Source organism: Zophobas morio, unplaced genomic scaffold, assembly GCF_036711695.1.
Source record: "Zophobas morio isolate AGI-343-1 ecotype UQ-CSIRO unplaced genomic scaffold, CSIRO_AGI_Zmor_V1 ptg000029l, whole genome shotgun sequence".
NCBI classification, from domain to species: Eukaryota; Metazoa; Arthropoda; class Insecta; order Coleoptera; family Tenebrionidae; genus Zophobas; species Zophobas morio.
In genome coordinates, this window is record NW_026972134.1 from 1828543 (window position 1) to 1846743 (window position 18201).

The 18201-nt window shown below is 35.1% G+C and overlaps 2 protein-coding genes across 2 annotated transcripts in view; both read right to left on the reverse strand.

Annotated features, from left to right (window-relative positions):
* LOC135137605 (cholecystokinin receptor type A-like) overlaps window positions 1–18201 on the reverse strand; it is a 389560-nt gene that overhangs the window by 344474 nt on the left and 26885 nt on the right. The window lies entirely within an intron of this gene.
* Window positions 180–1903, reverse strand: LOC135137449 (uncharacterized). Its single transcript, XM_064067109.1, has 2 exons — window positions 826–1903; window positions 180–768 (listed from the first exon to the last, which is right to left on the reverse strand). The coding sequence occupies exons 1-2, from the start codon at window positions 1276–1278 to the stop codon at window positions 499–501; spliced, it is 723 nt and encodes a 240-aa protein (XP_063923179.1). The 5' UTR covers window positions 1279–1903; the 3' UTR covers window positions 180–498.

Here is an 18201-nt window from a genome sequence, read left to right on the forward strand (position 1 = left end):
AGACTCCACTTCTCTGGTGTATTGAGATCAGAGGTATCTGCTGTGTGTCAATCATGTGGGGGAGATACTGAAAACGGAGACTTATTCAAGAATAATATTGATGTTGCACATGCTGATTTAAAACAGTTTCTTTAAAGTTGCGAGTACTTTCCTAGAGAGTGAAAAGATACGAATAAAAATTATAACAAAAATCGTTTAGTTGCATTTTTTTTTAAGAACAATACAAACTATAAACAAATCAGTACCAATACCACTAAGTCACTGATGTCTTATTCAATTGGCACTTCTGGGCAAACGAAAATCCACATTTAGCTAACGTGAGAGCATATCAAGAGCAATACTATTAATCTATGGGCCGGAATCGTTGTACTGTAACGTTATTAAACAATGTGCTCAAAATGATCACCATTAACTTCAATGCAAGTTCTAGCTCGTCGCATTATGTTGTTCCAGTTCTTCTAACGTATCTAGGGGTTCTCTATATACGTAATTTTTAATTTAATTAAAAAAAAAGTCCAAAGGAGAAAGGTCTGGAGATCTAGGAGGCCAAATGTTAGTACTGCCACGCCCAATCCACCTATGAGGATAGACTCTTTTCAATGTTCGCCGTGCAAGTATCGAATTATGTGGAAGAGCGCCGTTGTGCTGAAACCACATATTCCGCCGTACATTCAAAGGAACGTCTTCCAACAACGCCGGAAGCTCTAGTCGTAGAAAATTAGCATATGCCTCCCCATTAAGGTGATCAGGTAACACAAACGGCCCCACCTAAAAAACAGGAACGGAGTTTAGTGATAATTTTATCAGATGCATTAAAATTTTTACCACAGTAGTACCAATGATTCCAGCCCATAGATTAATAGTAAATCGCTCCTGATACGCTCTCACCCTAGTGAGATGTGGATTTTCGTGTGCCCAGAAGTGCCAATTGTGTGCATTAAACATTCCTTCTCGGGAAAATGAACATTCGTCGGTGAAAAGAATGCGCCGTGAAAAATCAGGATTTAGTTCATTTTGTCGCAAAAACCATTGAGCAAAATGTACTCGTCGCGGGTAGTCGGTTGGTCGCAGATGCTGCACTCTCGTGTAATGGTAAGGATGCAGTATTCTCTCTTGAAGGGTACGATGAGTGGTCGATCTTGAGCATCCACTCATTTGCGCTACATAGAGGACACTTCTCCTAGGATCCGCTTCCATGTTTTCTAACACTTGCTCTTCAGCACCCACACGTACATTCCGTGGAGCCCCAGCCTTTCCGACTAGGTTGAAAAGATCCATCTTCTCTTGCTCGATGTAACAATCGGTGAAACACTTGTTGGTCTGGGTGCCGACGATTATTCACGGGGCTCTAAGAAAATGACTTCTAATACCTGCTCTTCGGTAGCTACTCTATGTAGAATAGTAATAAATGTATTATTTGCCTACGATGAAATGAAACAGCTTCTCATATGACATGTACAGCCCAGTTAAACACAATTTAACTAGAATGGCAGCAGAAATAACTTCTGTCCCATGCTACTTGCCTTAAAGTAAACGTTGATGTCTTTGTGTACATTAATCAGTCATCTTTGGCGCAGAAGCGTCTCTTCAGGTCAGTGATGAACTTCGTGACAGTTTATGACAAACAATTGTCAAAATGATTAAATTTATAACCACACTTCTGTTTCCTTTTGTTGACGGAGGGGGATTCGGAAAAAAATCATTCAACTTTAGTATTACCCGATTTTTTGTTCTTGGCATAGGTAACTTTGAACATAGAAACGTTCGGATATAAAAACAGCCTCTCTATTGGTCAACTTAATCGCCTTCCAGTTCTCACACGGTTAAAGCCTGGACAATTCTTTTTGCGAATTACGGCACAGTTCGGGACAGGGAACATGTCATTCACGGGAATGGCGCGAATTCTGGGACACCCTGTATAATATATAATTATGCTCCTTGGATCGCCACAGGGTAACTAAGATATTACAAAGAGATGCAATTATTAACTCTAACAATGCTGGTGACAACCTGCTGGTGACAACGTTGACATCTCCAGGAAAACTTCGCTAAACTCACCTATCCAATGGACGCATTGTAGAGAACTCTGACAAAGTGCAGTTGAAAACATACAACCAAATTAACAACCAATCCAAATTCTGGAAATTTTTCTTCATAATGTACATAATTTTAGGTATATTTTTAGACATTGTAAACTCTTCTTTTCTGGATAAGGTAATAAATTTATCTACTGAAATCAGTAATATTTTCATGTTTGTAAACATTTTCGTTTTTCTTATCCGTATGTTGGTTCTATAACTAATGTTAAACACTGTTAACTAATTTACTTGGTAAGAATGACACAAATATAAATTATTATTACTGTTTACTATTACTGTACTGATGGTAAAATGCTAACCAAAATTTGATTAACTATCCCCACCACTAATGAAATGAGGTCATCTCCAAAATTTACAACAGTATTTTTTTTATTATTTTATAAAATAAGATATTCCTGCACTTGTGGTGTGTGAATCCGTGTTGAGTTTTCATCCTAGACCAGCAGTTCCCAAACTGTGCGTCACTTATCCGTCAAGTGAATGTTCATATCCACATTATATATGTCATTTGTGTCACTCTGTTTTGACACTTAAATGTCGTGGCTAAAGTTTCAAAATTTTGAAAAATTAGTGTACGTTATTAGTGCGAATTCACTTTGTCGTTAAGTTCTGTCTGCGACATTACTGTTGTGTTTTCTAATAAATAATAATTATTAACATGCTATATTCTTTGGAATTTTCTTTGAATAATAAAGTAATTGTAATGTCTGCTGGGGCTACACGCAGGTAACTTATTTTAAAAAAGCGTCGCAAAAAAATTGCAGCCTGTAAAAGCAGTCGCAAAAAGTTGGGAATCCCTGCCCTAGACATCCAGATTTTTGAAAAAAAAAATTAAAATCGTATAACATCATTGTACAATTTAATTTTGAATCTACAAACCCGAATGCTTTGAAATCTTTCAGACGTTATAAAACTGTAGTAGACATGGTAAATTTTTAATGAAGATATATTTGTTTATCCCCTAAAAAAATGAAGATGTCATCTCAGAATACCTATTCAAATTGTCCAAAATATGTTGACTAATGAGTCTATACTCGTAATTTATCAGTGCATTCATATTTTTTAAAATTGTTTATATAGGATGAATAAAAAAAATTAATGAATGAGTTAATTTATTTTATTGATTAAATCAGGAACTGCAAAACCGAAGGCTTTGAAATCTTGCACGCGTTTTAAAGTTATCATAAGCAAGATACATTTTTAATCAATATATATCTATACGTCATAAATTGTTGGTGTATGTGTAGGTGTGCTAAATTGTAGGTGCAGACAAGATCATTTGCTATACGACGTTTTTAACTCTGCTAAGCTCTCCTCATAAGTTGTCGTTTAAAGTTTCCACAGTTTTAAACTAGCGCCGCTGAACTTTTTGGAATAATTATTTATCCCTAATCAGACCTGGAGTCCATATTACTCTGACATATACCACCGTGGGTTTAATGTATACGATTATTATTCTGCAATTAATATATCTTTATTAGAAATAAAGTGGGAAGAGTTCTTTGATCAAAAAGACGCCGATCACTGCATACATTTATTTTACCAATATCTATATAACATCATTAATGAATTCATACCAATAAAAAGGTATAAAAGTTCTACTTTTCCTAAATGGTTTTCGCCTGAATTACAAAACATAATTATGGCAAAAAAACCCGCTCATAAAAAATACAAACAGCATCGTCAGTTTGAAGGTTATAAACATATTTTCCAATTTAAGGTCACAGTGCAAAATATTGGCTAAGCAGTGTTATAATAGCTACATAAGTAAAATAATTAATGAAATTCAATGCAATTCTTCAGCTCTCTGGAAATTTCTTAATGGAAAAAGAAAGACTTTTAATGTACTTACTTACCAATTACTATGAAATACAATGAGATAACAAGTAATAGTGCAGCTACTACTGTTAACTTGTTCGCTGATTTTTTTTCATCAGTCTACAGCCAGCATCATAATCCAATTTTTGACATGTCGTATTCAATAAACTGCAATTCAGAATTTAATAGTCATATTTTCTCATTAGGAGAAGTCTTATTTAGTGCTATTGAGAATCTTAAAAATTCCTTTAATTATACTTCGTAGTTACGTCTTGTAGACCACTTTGTAGTTACGCCACTGGCGGGTGTTAGTGCACTAGTTGACGGCTCAGAACAAAATTCCCTATACGGACTCGGCCTGGTACCGCCATCAACGTTTTCTAGTGTGGTGATAGTGCACGTGTGTCCAAAATGCCGAAGCGAAAACTAGAAAAATTGGAGCAATGTCGATTGGCAAAGCTGCGAAAGAAGCTCACTAAACTCGAAACGTTGCTGGGCACAGTTTCCGCAGGTAGGTAACCACTAATTATTTCTAGAATAGCGAAATTCACCCCAAGGACACCCCTCAGGTGCAACAGAGGTCAACCGCCATTTGCAAAATTCATATATGTGAATTCCACACTGCCTCCCCAGGGTCCCTTAATTTATTCTTATCACCTGGGACTCGTTGAGAGGCACTAGACGTTCTATATATGTAGATACGTTTTGTTGCCAGGGACACACAGTGCCACTATTACATTCCTTTTTTACTGACGCCTCTATATATGTAGAGTGCCAATTATTAAGAAGAAGGCTATATTAATCCCTCGCTGACGCCTCTATATATGTAGAGTGCCAATTATTAAGAAGAAGGCTATATTAATCCCTCGCTGACGCCTCTATATATGTAGAGTGCCAATTATTAAGAAGAAGGCTATATTAATCCCTCGCTGACGCCTCTATATATGTAGAATGCCAATTATTAAGAGGGCTATATTAATCCCTCGCTGACGCCTCTATATATGTAGAGTGCCAATTATTAGGAAGGCTATATTAATACGGCTCTCTCCTTTCAGAGAGTTCTCATTCAGAGCAGTCCGATGGGCAGTTCGACCAGTCTGAATTCGAGACACATTCAGACTCCTCTGTGTCTGTTCAGTCTACAGACGTCCCCCCAGCAACCAACAACACCACCAAGACTGCCAAAGGAACTCGATCTCCACCCAGAATTTGTCTCCTTTCTGGGTGTCGATCCCAATACAGCTAATAGCCAGGACACCAGTCTTAAGGAACATCTGGTGAAAAGATGGTCCAGTTATGCAACTAAGGGCCTTCCCAAGGAAATCAGAGAAGGCCTTGCAGCCCGTTGGCAAGTCGCCAGTAACTGTCCCCATCTACAACCCCCAAAAATAAATCCGGAAGTAGACGTACTCCTGAACCACATCGACAAAAAGAAGGATGGTTTCTTAGGTACCCTGCAAGAAAAGATTAGTAGGAGCTTAACAGTGGTTGGTACAGTCATACAGAATGTTGGGTCCAACCAACAATTACTAGATGCCAGACCACGGCCGTATATAACAGGTCTGTGAACTCCCAGTTTAAAATGGTCTTTTTTGGAAGAGATCCCAGGAGGCCACGGGAACTTAAAGTTCCTAGCGCCGTTTACTGGACACTATGATGAAACTATTCACAAAGGTCGACCAATAAAGAATGAAATTTGCGTAAAAATGTCCTTGAATGCAAGTTGTCAAAAATGTCAGCTTTATAGGTTAAGTTTTGTGACGTCTTTTTGAAATATGAGGGGGATATACGTCAAATGTCATGTCAAATATCAGTTGATAGTGCAAATAGTACAATTAACTACCGCATGGTGGCGGTCATCTTAAGCTCCCACAACCTACTACGATACCAGTCTTTAAGCGCCCGTTTTATGAAAATTTAGGAATGGAGTTGAAACACCTTACTTATACCACCGTGTGCCAGACCGTCATCGGCAATAGCAAATCTGTCCGAGACCGCCCAGTTTCTTACGGAGACTTTTTATTTAATATCACAGCACCGAAAGCACTAATTGCTTCCCAGGTTATCGACAACGTCACAACAAGTCGTCTCAGGGACTACTCCAGACAGTTTGCTCTTCGGGCAAGAATTTGGAGAAACTGTAAAGAAAGCTCAGGAGCTACAGAAAAGAAGCAGGGATTTTCGAGCCAGTAGCGCAGCTTCTAACTCTTACCAGCGGCCTGGCCCCAGTTCGTCAACCCAAACTTCGGCAACAACCTCTTAAAAGGAAAGAACCAAACGGCCCTAGACAAATGCATCACTGAATTATAAAGCAAGGGAGCAATTGAAGAATGCAATCACTGTCCAGAGGAGATTCTTTCTCCTTATTTCCTGGTTAAAAAACCAAATGGCTCCAATCGGTTAATTCTAAATCTACGACATCTTAATACCTTCATTACGGCTCCCCATTTTAAGTTAGAAGATTACACATCTTTTGACCTCAAATGCATTTATGGCCACAATTGATCTGCAAGACGCCTACCTTATTGTTTCAGTAGAGAAGAGCTCTCGTCAATATCTTCGTTTTAAGTAGGGTCAAACATTATTTCAGTTTGCATGCCTACTCTTTGGACTCTGTACGGCACCGTTTGTATTCACGAAGCTTTTAAAACCCCTTAGTTCCTCCCTTAGGGAAAAAGGGTTATTGTTCGGTATTTTACCTGGATGACCTTTTGTTAATAGCGGATTCTAGGGCTGAAGGTTCTACAAATGTCAGAGTAACTGTCACACTTTTGGAACGCTTAGGCTTTGTTATTCATTAGGACAAAAGTTGCTTAATACCCCAGCAACAATGTAAATTTTTGGGTTTCATTCTTGATAGCACCAATTTAACTATTACATTGCCCTTAAATAAAATTGACACCATGCAAAAAAGATTAATGGCTCTCAAGGGCCAGGACCACTGTAGAATTCGAACCTTTTCTCAAGTGTTGGGTTCTCTAGTATCTATCTGCCCCGCTATCCCTTACGGACCCTTGCATTTAAAACTCTTAGAACAGTCCAAATTTGCGGCCTTGAAAAAATCTCAAGGAAATTATGAGGGCACCATAAAAATATCAAATATTGTCCAAGGCGAACTTACTTGGAGGCAAACAATAATCCCCTCAGCCTTGCACTCACTAGTGCCTCCTCCGATTTCTATGGAAATTTTTACAGATGCTTCAAAAACTGGGTGGGGGGGGCAGCTTGTGGAGAGCAAAGCACACATGGATTTTGGGGACCAGAGGATAGTACCTGTCATATAAATTATTTAGAACTAAAAGCAGTTTATATCGGTCTTAAAAGCTTTGCGAAAGACAAGCATAACTGTCATATTTTACTTAGAATAGACAACTCTACTGCAGTTGCCTATATTAATAAACAGGGAGGAGTAAAGTACCCAACTCTAAATAAAATTACGCCCCAGATTTGGTTATGGTGCGAAAAAAGACGACTAACTGTCTTCGCCTCATACATTTCATCCGCAGAAAACACTATTGCTGATAAGGAATCGCGCTCGTTATCTACCGAAACCGAATATTCCCTAGACAGAAGGGTGTTTCGTCAAATTATTTAAAAACTCAGTACACCAGAGATCGATATGTTTGCATCCATGTTGAATCATAAGTGTGCAACTTATGTTCTTGGAAACCAGATCCCGAGTCATTTGCGGTGGATGCATTTACAATAAATTGAGGCCAGTGGTTTCTCTATGCCTTTCCTCCCTTTGCAATTATATCCGGCAAGCTTATGTGAAAAAGGGATTAAGTGAAAACACGGCGGAGGTACTCGCCGCATCCATGAGCCAAAACACAATCAAACAGTATAATACATCCTGGGAAAAATGGTGGAAATTTTGCAAAGAAAAGGCACTTGAGGTCTTTAATCCAGGCCCCAATATAATAATAAATTTCCTGAGTTCAAAATTTGAAAAGGGGGGCAGAGAAATGCAGGAGAAAGAGGATCATCTAGTGAAAGGATTTTTAAAGGGTGCCTTTCGTTTGCGGCCAACCTTTCCCAAATATCATCACACTTGGGACCCCTCTCTTGTTCAAAAATTTTTAGAAACCTTAAATCCTGTAGAGGCTATAAAGCTAGATGCCTTGAGCTACAAACTATCGACTCTGCTAGCCTTAGTATCGGCCCAACGTGTGCAAACCTGGCAGGCATTGAAATTCAGAACATGAAATCCTTAGAGACCCACATTGAAATTTTGTTTCCTCAGTTACGAGGCTCCATTCAGCAGCTATTCCTGACCCATAAAAAAACCCCATCGAGCAGCATCGGGTTAGACCATCGCCAGGTGGATACGGACTACACTTACCAAGAGTGGAGTCGACACGCAAAAATTTGATGCTCATAGCACTCGACACGCATCCACATCGTCAGCAAGCAGGGCAGGAGTTAGCTTAGAGCTTATTAAAAGCGTAGCAGCTTGGGGACCAAAGTCCGCGGTTTTCGCCCGATTCTACAATCGCCCTCTTTCAAACACACACTTTTGCCGAAACGGTGTTAAAACCGTTTTCCGATAGCGAAAACTTAACGTAGATAAAATTGTTAATTATTCCTTGTCATTCATACATCTGTTTTGCTACACAAATAAGTTAGCTAAATAAACTCTTCTCTCACCTAATGCATAGATCGCCTCCGTCTTTAAACATCTACAAAGTGGTCTACAAGACGTAACTACGAACTATAATTTGAGATTAAACGACTTACCTTAAGGAAGTTCAATCGTAATTATACGAGTAGTTACGTCGTAGTAGACCAAACCCTCCCGACCCGTCAATGTTGGGCTTACCCCGTTAAGCGATCTATACATTTTCACCTATTTCGAAAACGTTGATGGCGGTACCAGGCCGAGTCCGTATAGGGAATTTTGTTCTGAGCTGTCAACTAGTGCACTAACACCCGCCAGTGGCGTAACTACAAAGTGGTCTACTACGACGTAACTACTCGTATAATTACGATTGAACTTCCTTAAGGTAAGTCGTTTAATCTCAAATTGTCGACTTGATGGCATACCAGCTTATTTCATTAAACAATGTGTGTACTCTTTAAGTAAACCCATTCAATACATCTTTAATTTATCTTCGGAGGTTTTCCCTTCTTATTGGAAGAATAGTTGTGTTCTGATGTTATTAATTATCAAGAGGTGTGCATTCAATCAGCTTTGCCTAAATTATTAGATTTCTTAATTACTCAGCAGCTTAGATATATTGCTAAACAAACGTTATTATCATTTCAACATGGATTTATTAAAGGACGTTCGACGTTAACAAATTTATTAGAATATCACAAGATTGTATAATAATCTCTTTTGAAAATGATTCTCAAGTTGACTCCTCTTATGGAGATCTGTCCAAAGCATTCGACAGAGTTAATCACAATATCTTGATATATAAACTAGAGAAAATGAATTTGAATAGCAGGTTGATTAGTCGGATCGGTAGTGTTGTCAGGGATCGCATTCAATATATTAAATTCGGTAATTTTTTATCCAAACAGATTCTTGTTCCACAAGGGTCACATTGTGGGCCTTTGTTATTTTTGCTTTTTATAACTGATACATACTAATCAAGTAGTACGAAGTTCTAATATACTTTTATTTGCGGACGACCTCAAAATATATAAAGACATAAGGTCTTACGAAGACTGTGTACTTCTCCAAGAGGATATTGACAAGGTCGGTGTATGGTGTGATACTAAATTGATGCAGCTTAATATAAACAAGTGTTTCATTATATCTTTCCAGAAATAGAAGTCCAGTAGATTATCAGTATTAGCTATTTAATCACAAAGTGTCACGATTTTCGAAGATAAAAGATCTTGGTGTTGTTTCATGGAAATCTGATAAAATCCTTGGGTTTATTAATAGAAATCTAAAAGAGTTTCCAATTGATACGTTTAAATTGGCATATATATCTTTGGTTCGTTCCATTTTAGAGTATAACTGTACCGTTTGGTTTCCTTTTTACCAAATACATGTTATAACGTTGGAGGATGTGCAAAATAAATGTTTGCGCATCTGTTCATCTAAGTTAGAGATTGGGCATCTGGGTTATCAACATAATTGTCAAGAACTTAGCAAAGTATTGAACTTGAAGTGGTTGAAACTGAGAAGGACGAAAAATGTGCTAATATTTTTTTACATAATTTGATTTCAAGTGAAATAGATTGTTCCTAACTTTTGGAAAAGTTTAAGTTACGTTGTCTTTCAAGATCTACTCGTAATCATCCCGTATTTAAGGTAGATTTTCATAAAACTAATTATGTTTTTTTTTCGCCTATTGCTAAATTGTCAATATTGGCAAATATATATGCACCTAATAATGAAATGGAATTGTTTGAGACATCAAGAAATCGTTTTAAAATCCAAATGAACACTTCTCATCTGTTGTAATATTACATTATTTTTATTTTTATTTAATTTTCTTAATAATCCCTTTTCATGTAGGTATTTTTCTTATTAATTCTTATTTATATTTAAATGTAATAATTTCTTAACACGCGTTGGATAAATACTTTATTTGCATATAGGGGATATCCCGTAAATAAATACACAAATAAATAAAAAGATACAAGGAGTCTCTTCAGTAGATGATCATTTGGTTTCATAAATGTATTTTGAAGCAGGTAGGTTTTAATGTTTTCCTTTGTTCATCACATGTGCAACATGTTCAAAGAATATAAGTTCACCCAGGTCGTTTATTTTGTTAGTAGTCTTCAAAGAATGGTTATCAAGTGTGTAGTTTGCGTTTGGATTATTTTTACCTAATCGGAGGACAAAAGATTTACTACAGTGCAAAGGCATTAACCAGTCTCAGGTCCATTGAAGAACTTCCTGTACAACCTGTGAATTCATTAGTGGATCCCCAAACAGCCCGCCGTCATCAGCATAAAAAACATGTGAAAATTTTCCTGTGGCATCCCCGATAGGACTTTCTACTGAGTAAAATAGGAACTTACTTTGACTGTGAAACATCGATTTGTAATCCACCTCAACAAAATAAACTCAAATTACAACTATTTACTACTGATACACAACAAATGACCAATTCTTGATACACTGAAGGATGCAGTAATAGTGGACCTTCTGATTTAATGTTAGTTTGTTTACAGAACTAATGGAGGTGATTTCTCATTATTCTTTCCAAAATCTTAAATATTTTTTCTATAATCTTTTTTCATTGATTTATTTATTTTTCAAACTGTAGCAAGCAGCTCACCTAACATAGAATATGAACGTCATTTTTAATCATTTTTTCATTAAATATCTAAAGATAATGGAAGGCAGCAGACAAAAAATATTATAAGTAACACGAAATCACGAAATGTAATAACTATTAAACATCTTGGAAGTTTAATATTCCGGGGCTAAATATTATAAACTTCCTCGCAACTGAATGCCTGTCCTAAGGGTTGCTTAAATTAATATTTAATGGCATTGTTTTAATTCAGTACGAAATACCTGACAGCTAATTATTTTGGTAAATGTAACTAAAATCTAGTTCGCCATTAACTTTCATTAAAGCCAGCGGTACTGAAATTATAAAGTTAATTTTAAACATACGCTTGTTATGATTTGGTTTGTTTTTCTATAAAAAGGTTTCAAATCACAAACAGTATGCAAAAACTGATAAATTGAAATATGCTTTGCATTTATATATGTTGAATTAACAGCTGCTGGTAAAGTTTTCTGTTTCAGTTGCAGTATTTGTATGCTTTTTTGTTGCACCACATACGACTAATCCTATTAACAAAATATTAAATACTAATTCCAAATACCTAAAATAATCATATTATTTAATTTGGAGTTTTATTGTAGAAGAGGCTCAAAATGACGACAAAGTAAAATAGGTTTGCTCGTTTCAAAACGTTTATAAAATAATTCCTTTACTCGGTGCTGAATTGGTTTACTAGATTAATTAAAATTCAATTAATTTACGCAAAATTTATTGTCTCAAAACTTTCATTCGTGTTTCAGATTCACTTAATTATTTATTTTCCGCCAGCAGCAGCAGTAATAAATAAAATACACTCTTTCTCGACGTCTTCAAAATAAATCATTTGCACTGAACAATTTTTGTAGATTATTAAACTTAAGTAAATTTATCTTTTTTTTGCTAACGTGAGAAACAACCGACAGCACGGTGTCATAATAAAGTTAATGAAACAAAAGGGTTACGTCCTTTACCTGTTTAATTAAATTTTCTACAAAAAAAAACGCCACCAGTCAAACTCGTGATGAATCGTACAGAACGAAATAGAATATTACTGTTGGGTTCTGTTGCTGAATCTTAAAACGTGTTTTGCAAATAACCACAAAAAGATAATAAATTATATCATTAGGTTTTTGCTATACTCAAACCGAAGGGCTTTCACAATACTTTTCTTAATAAAAAAAAAAGAAAGATCCGCTAAAATTAATTCGTTTTTACGAGTTGTATGGAGATAACGTCTTGGAGTATTATTTGTTGTAAAAGGATTTAGTTTTAGAAACTTAAAATTCTTCGGCTTTTGTGCAAAACACACCGTTCTTAATTTTCTATTAAACTTTGTGTAAACTGGCATCAGGGAATTACCAAAGTTTTACTCCTGCAATATAAACTGAAAAGTTCCCAATGAATTGTTAATTGTGATCTTTCAAAGGGCTAATCCTTTGCTTCTGTCGTACGAGTGAACATCAAAATACAAACTGATTCTTGGCACGTACTTAAGAGTCCCCAAAAGAATATTAATCCGAAGAGTTCGAAGATCTGTTCCTTCTCTACACTTCAGTGTTGTTTGTCAAGAACATATTACCCAAATTCAGTTACATTACTTAATGCTGAACGTAACGTTTTCTCAAAACTTTCCGATCAAACTTAACATAAATATTACATGAGGCGGCTTTGATACACAGGGTGTTTCACGGAACGGTCAAATTATACAAGAACAAAAAAATAATATGGAAGTTGAAGGAGATAGGATAGCTTTAATGATATTTCGTTTGTAACCCTGAAGTGAAGTTTCGTGTGGCTATTAAACCAAAAATTGGTAAGAATCGGTAAGTATATAACAAGATAGAATTAAACAAACATTATAACACTAATAATTAAATAAGTATGTAATGTGGTTATTTTTGGTTAGGCAATGTATATTGAATAAGGTCCTTGTTTAACCGCTTCTCTAACCGTTGATGACATCCTAAAGGAAGGGTCGGCACGAAAAATAGACGAAAGGTAAAATCTGCAATAAAATATACCAGAATATCTAACCGGTCTGAAGGCAGCAACGATTCTAGTTCGAATCGTGATTTCATGCAGGCGGCACACATACTCAAATAGGCCATGATAAATGTAACGTAATAATTGTACTTTATCAAATATCAATAAATAAATAAATTCTTTAGAAAATCGGTCGATTCGGAAAATTCGTCTGCAAAGTTGTCACCTATGCACAAAGCTGTTCAGTACTTGAAGTAAAAGTATAGTCTCTCAAATACTTTTGTGCCGCTGGTTACCGGCTCAAGGATGTTTGTGACGCAAATGATTTTAATAATATACTACATAATGATGCAGTTCAAAACAGTATGTTAACTATACTGTGTTTAATTCGAAACGAGAACTTTTTGAGATACTTTAAACGAAACAGCAGAGTGATTTCTTAATAATAATGAATCTTTATTTAAGATTGAAGGGTAGATTTTAGATGCAAAAAATTATTTTTTTATTAATAGATCAACCTGATCCACTGACCAATCGAAAAAACTAACGAATATTGACAATTCGAAAATGACGCAGGACGAAATTTCGGAATGAAATGTATAAAAATCAAGATAGCGTTTATGTCTGTTCAATTGATTAAACATGTCGCTGGTTATTTTATTGTTTTTATGGTGTTTTTAATTCTCATGTCGTTTTCCTTCATTGACTTCATATTAATAATAATTTTTTACATATTACTTAGTTCTTTTCCACCTATGGATTTAACTTCAAATACACTGAATTTTTGAAAATGTTTTAAAGTTATCGTAAGTATGGTAAAAAATGTATGCGTTTATCCCGTTCCAAAAAAATAATAACCCCCATCACAAAGTTTTGCGGAATACATATTATTTAAATTTTATGGTTTATAAACTCGCGTTAAATTCTTACCCCAAACATCCAGATTTTTGAAAAAAAAAAATTAATATTGTATAACAGTATTTATACTCCTGTAGTTGTGGTTTATAAATTCGTGTTCAGTTTTTACATCCAGATTAAAAAATAATAATAATAATAAAACGGTATGGCAACATTTTACGATTTAACTTTGAAATTGCAAAACTGGATGTTCAGGAATCTTATAAACGTTTTAAGGTGATCAGAAATATGGTAATTTTTTTCGGTACTTTTCTTTGGTAATATTACCGTAGAATAATCCCATCGATTTATACGTGATTAAACTTTACAACTCCGTCAACGGACAATAGCTTAGAATAATTGTTCGTTGGTGTCTGCTTAATTCTCAGAATCCTAACCTTTATCACTTATTGCTAATCAGTGCCTCGACCTGGCCATATCACATTTTCCTCACTATAAATACCACCTATTACTCCGTTGACAGCAATATAATTTTGCCTTCGTCGTGCTCCACAGCAACAACCACCGAAACGCAGAATGTTTTCAAAAGCTAAGCGACACAGTTCAAAGCAATATGGTTAGAGTTGAGACTGAGAATAATTTAAAATTCGCACAAGTAGACAAAGTTAAACAAACAGAGTTGACGATCTTAGATATTGTAAAGTTCTAAATTTGAGGTTGAAAGGAATACAACAGGCAGGCGCATTTCTTGCCATGTATGCAACTAGCAATCCTTCCTAAAATCCACCTGAGCTGAGATGGGTAGAAGGAATAGACAATTGCGGGACATAAGTAGATATTGAAGAGTATTTATTTATTAATTTATTTATTTATATTTCTTTAAAAATTAAATTATGCAAATTGTTGCTCCGTATAGTAAATTATCTAAAAGAGGACACATCAAAGAAATAAATTTCTGCATTCAATTAGAAATGGCAAATTTTACTAAATAGAGTAGATAGACACAATATTGTTGATTATTATTAAGTTTTATTAAGAAAAAAAAAAAAAATTTAATATTTTTCCCTTGTAATAATTCTTAATTTTTAATTCTAACTGCAATTTGTTTTTTTCTTGAGAATGTGAATAAAATTCAATGTTTTCCGTTGGTAGCTAAGTATACTGTAGGTAAGCAAAGAAAAATGTTGTTACCTCGGTAGGAATTGAACCTACGCCTCTCGCATTCCGGGCAAGCATCCAGACCAATCGACAACGAAGCGACTTATCTTTCTCCCCTTACCGGCGTGTTATTGTGCCGCCACAATACTTTTTTTAAATATAGTTTTATACTTTTATTGGCAGAATTTTTTTTATGTTTCTGCCTTGTATCCACGTAACTTATTAAAACAGTCGCTAATAAACTATTTCCTAAGGAGAGATCTGTGAAGTAATTTTCGAAAATTATAGTCTTCCAGATTCTCTAAAGTTATATGGCCCCACTAAACCTAATAATAATGGGAAATAATAACGCCTTATGTGCGGCTGATCACCGGCCCAATACCGTCAAATATCAAGAATTTATCCCCAATAAGAATTAAATGGATGACGGACAAGTCCGAAAGATTTACAAATGTGTGTTTACTTTATTAACCGTTCCATTGCCGACTTCACAATACCCCAATTTTACAACAGCCATATAACCATAAGCCAAAGCACCCTTATAAGTTAAACTGGCTATTGTATAACTTAACTCAGTTCACATATATTTACCTAGTAAAACTTTACTACTACTGGTTTGGCTTATGCCGCTTAAGTCATAAAAGTTTTACAAGGTGTATGTCAAGCGAGTTTTATATATTTTTGAACGTATGTCCACTGCATCTAAAATGTAGCTACGAGTTTATCTATCGAAACTGCCGAGAATTTTTCAATGTACATTCATTGCTCATTTTGTTTAACTCTCTAATTAGATCTCGTTTAGAATATTATGCATTAGTCTAGTATCCTATTTATGCTAGAACTTCTATTCAACAATTTATGGCCGGTGAGATGCGTGTGGTGAAACCTGGTATAAGCGGACTGTAGGACTCTGATAAATGGCCATCAGTCGCAACACCGTTCTGAGAACGTAGATCATGTTATAAGAAAACTGGAATATTGGAGTTCCAATATAAACTGAGAGATGTATCCAACTCATACCGCAGGAAATTATTTTGTTAATAAGTAACTCAAGTAAAATAATCACCAAAATAGTACAACGTAATTTATAAGTTGATTTCCTCTTCTGACATTGTTTCTCTCAAGACACAAAATGAAATATTTAATGCAAAGTTGCCGTTGAAGGTGCAAACGCTTATCAGCCGTAGCAATCATTTTTCTTTCCGAATAATCAATATGAATTCTCTAAATCGAAAGGCATTACCTGATTTGTGGTAAAATATTGATAATATAACCAGACAATAGATTAATATGGAAGTGCAAATTAAAGACCAGAGTGTATATAACTTTCTGTAAACAACATTATTTCGACGTTACATAAACTTGTTTTTCACGCGATTCTGTGTTTACCCTTTGTTTACTTCTGGTTTAATTAATTTAAACACATCAGTTTTTGTTGTTTTAGAATGTTGAATTTGACCTACACCAACTGTGTTTAAAAAAAATTAAGGTAATATTTAGCAAAATACAGAAATCGGACACTTATTACTGGTACAGAGGAACTGCGATATTATCGAAAAAGAAGTTGTCTAGTAGGCCATGAAATTTATTCAACACCAATGCCATCCTTGTTTAGTTTGACACATTCAAACAACTGTCAAATAAAGTGCGATTCTAGCATAATTATTTTAAAAATAAATGGCTCACTAGAGTAGCCCACAGTCAAAGTAGATTAGGGAAAACAATCATGGTAATTCAACATACAGTGCAACTTTTTTAAAAGTGGCCATAGGGATTCCCATGTTAAATTTTAGACCCCATGTTAACTTTTGTTAGGGTTAAAACCCAGAAGTGATTTTTTCGGTGAAAATAACCTTAGGGTTCTACTTTAATTTCCACTGCCACATTTTGCAGTAAATTATTAATTTGTGCTTTAAAAAATTAAAATTATTTTGATCAAAAAATTTTGGTACATCATTGAAGGTTTTGACTTATCACTTTAATTTGTCATTTTTGACAGCATAATTTCAATTTAACCATGAAATACCTTTATTGCAGATTTTAGAAAAGAAACAGAATGATGTAATTCAAACATAAATGAAGAAAATAAAAGAAAATTTCGCTGAAATTGCCTTTTTGATGTCCGCGATCGAGAAAACTTGTGTTTATAAATTTGCCATAAAATTTTTAAATTGTGCTCTTGTCGGGTCTAGAACGGTCTAGGTATGCTGCAGCACAATTTTGCGCAATTTCTCCTGTTTAAGCCTTTAATATATCTATCAGTGGGAATTTCCACTTTTTCTTTAATTGTGTACTGCGGAATATTGACGAATTTCGGTCACTAAAAACCAATAATCGAACGAGTAATCAATTTTTAGAAACGTCAGGTAAATGTCTGCTTTTGCATGGCTGCCTACAATATTACAGACAACAATACCCAAATATTTTTTTTAAGAAATATCCTCTAATTTAATGTGCGACCATTAATAAAATCGACAAAGATGACCCAAATTACATCGAGTAAAAATTTCAACTTTGAATCTTTACTCAAACATAAGTTAACACGGGGTATAAAATTTAACATGGGAATCCCTATGGCCACCTTTAAACAAGATGCACTGTGGATACCCATTAAAGTTGTTTCAATTGATTTAATGATACTTTGCAAATTTTAAACAAATGTAAAAATAACTACAACGTTAATACTGATTTAACAATTATGTAAATACTAAAGGAACTAAGATCTGAATTGTCGGACAGAGTGTGGAAAAGTGAAACTGATATATTCTGTAAGAGACATCCCTACAATTCTCTAGTTACTGAATAGTTTCTTACATTAAATGTCACCTCACTAATATTCCGAAATAGATATAATATCTGAATGTCAGCCCGTCTAGGCGTTTACGATTAAAAGAATCAAGCAAAACTCAAAATACCTATACAAGACACAAATAACAGTTAAGAACCGCTCACTTTGTTATACAATAATCTCTGCTAACAAAAACCAGTTTCTGGCTAACAGCTATTAATTAAGTTGAGAAAGACACAAATCACTTGCTAAA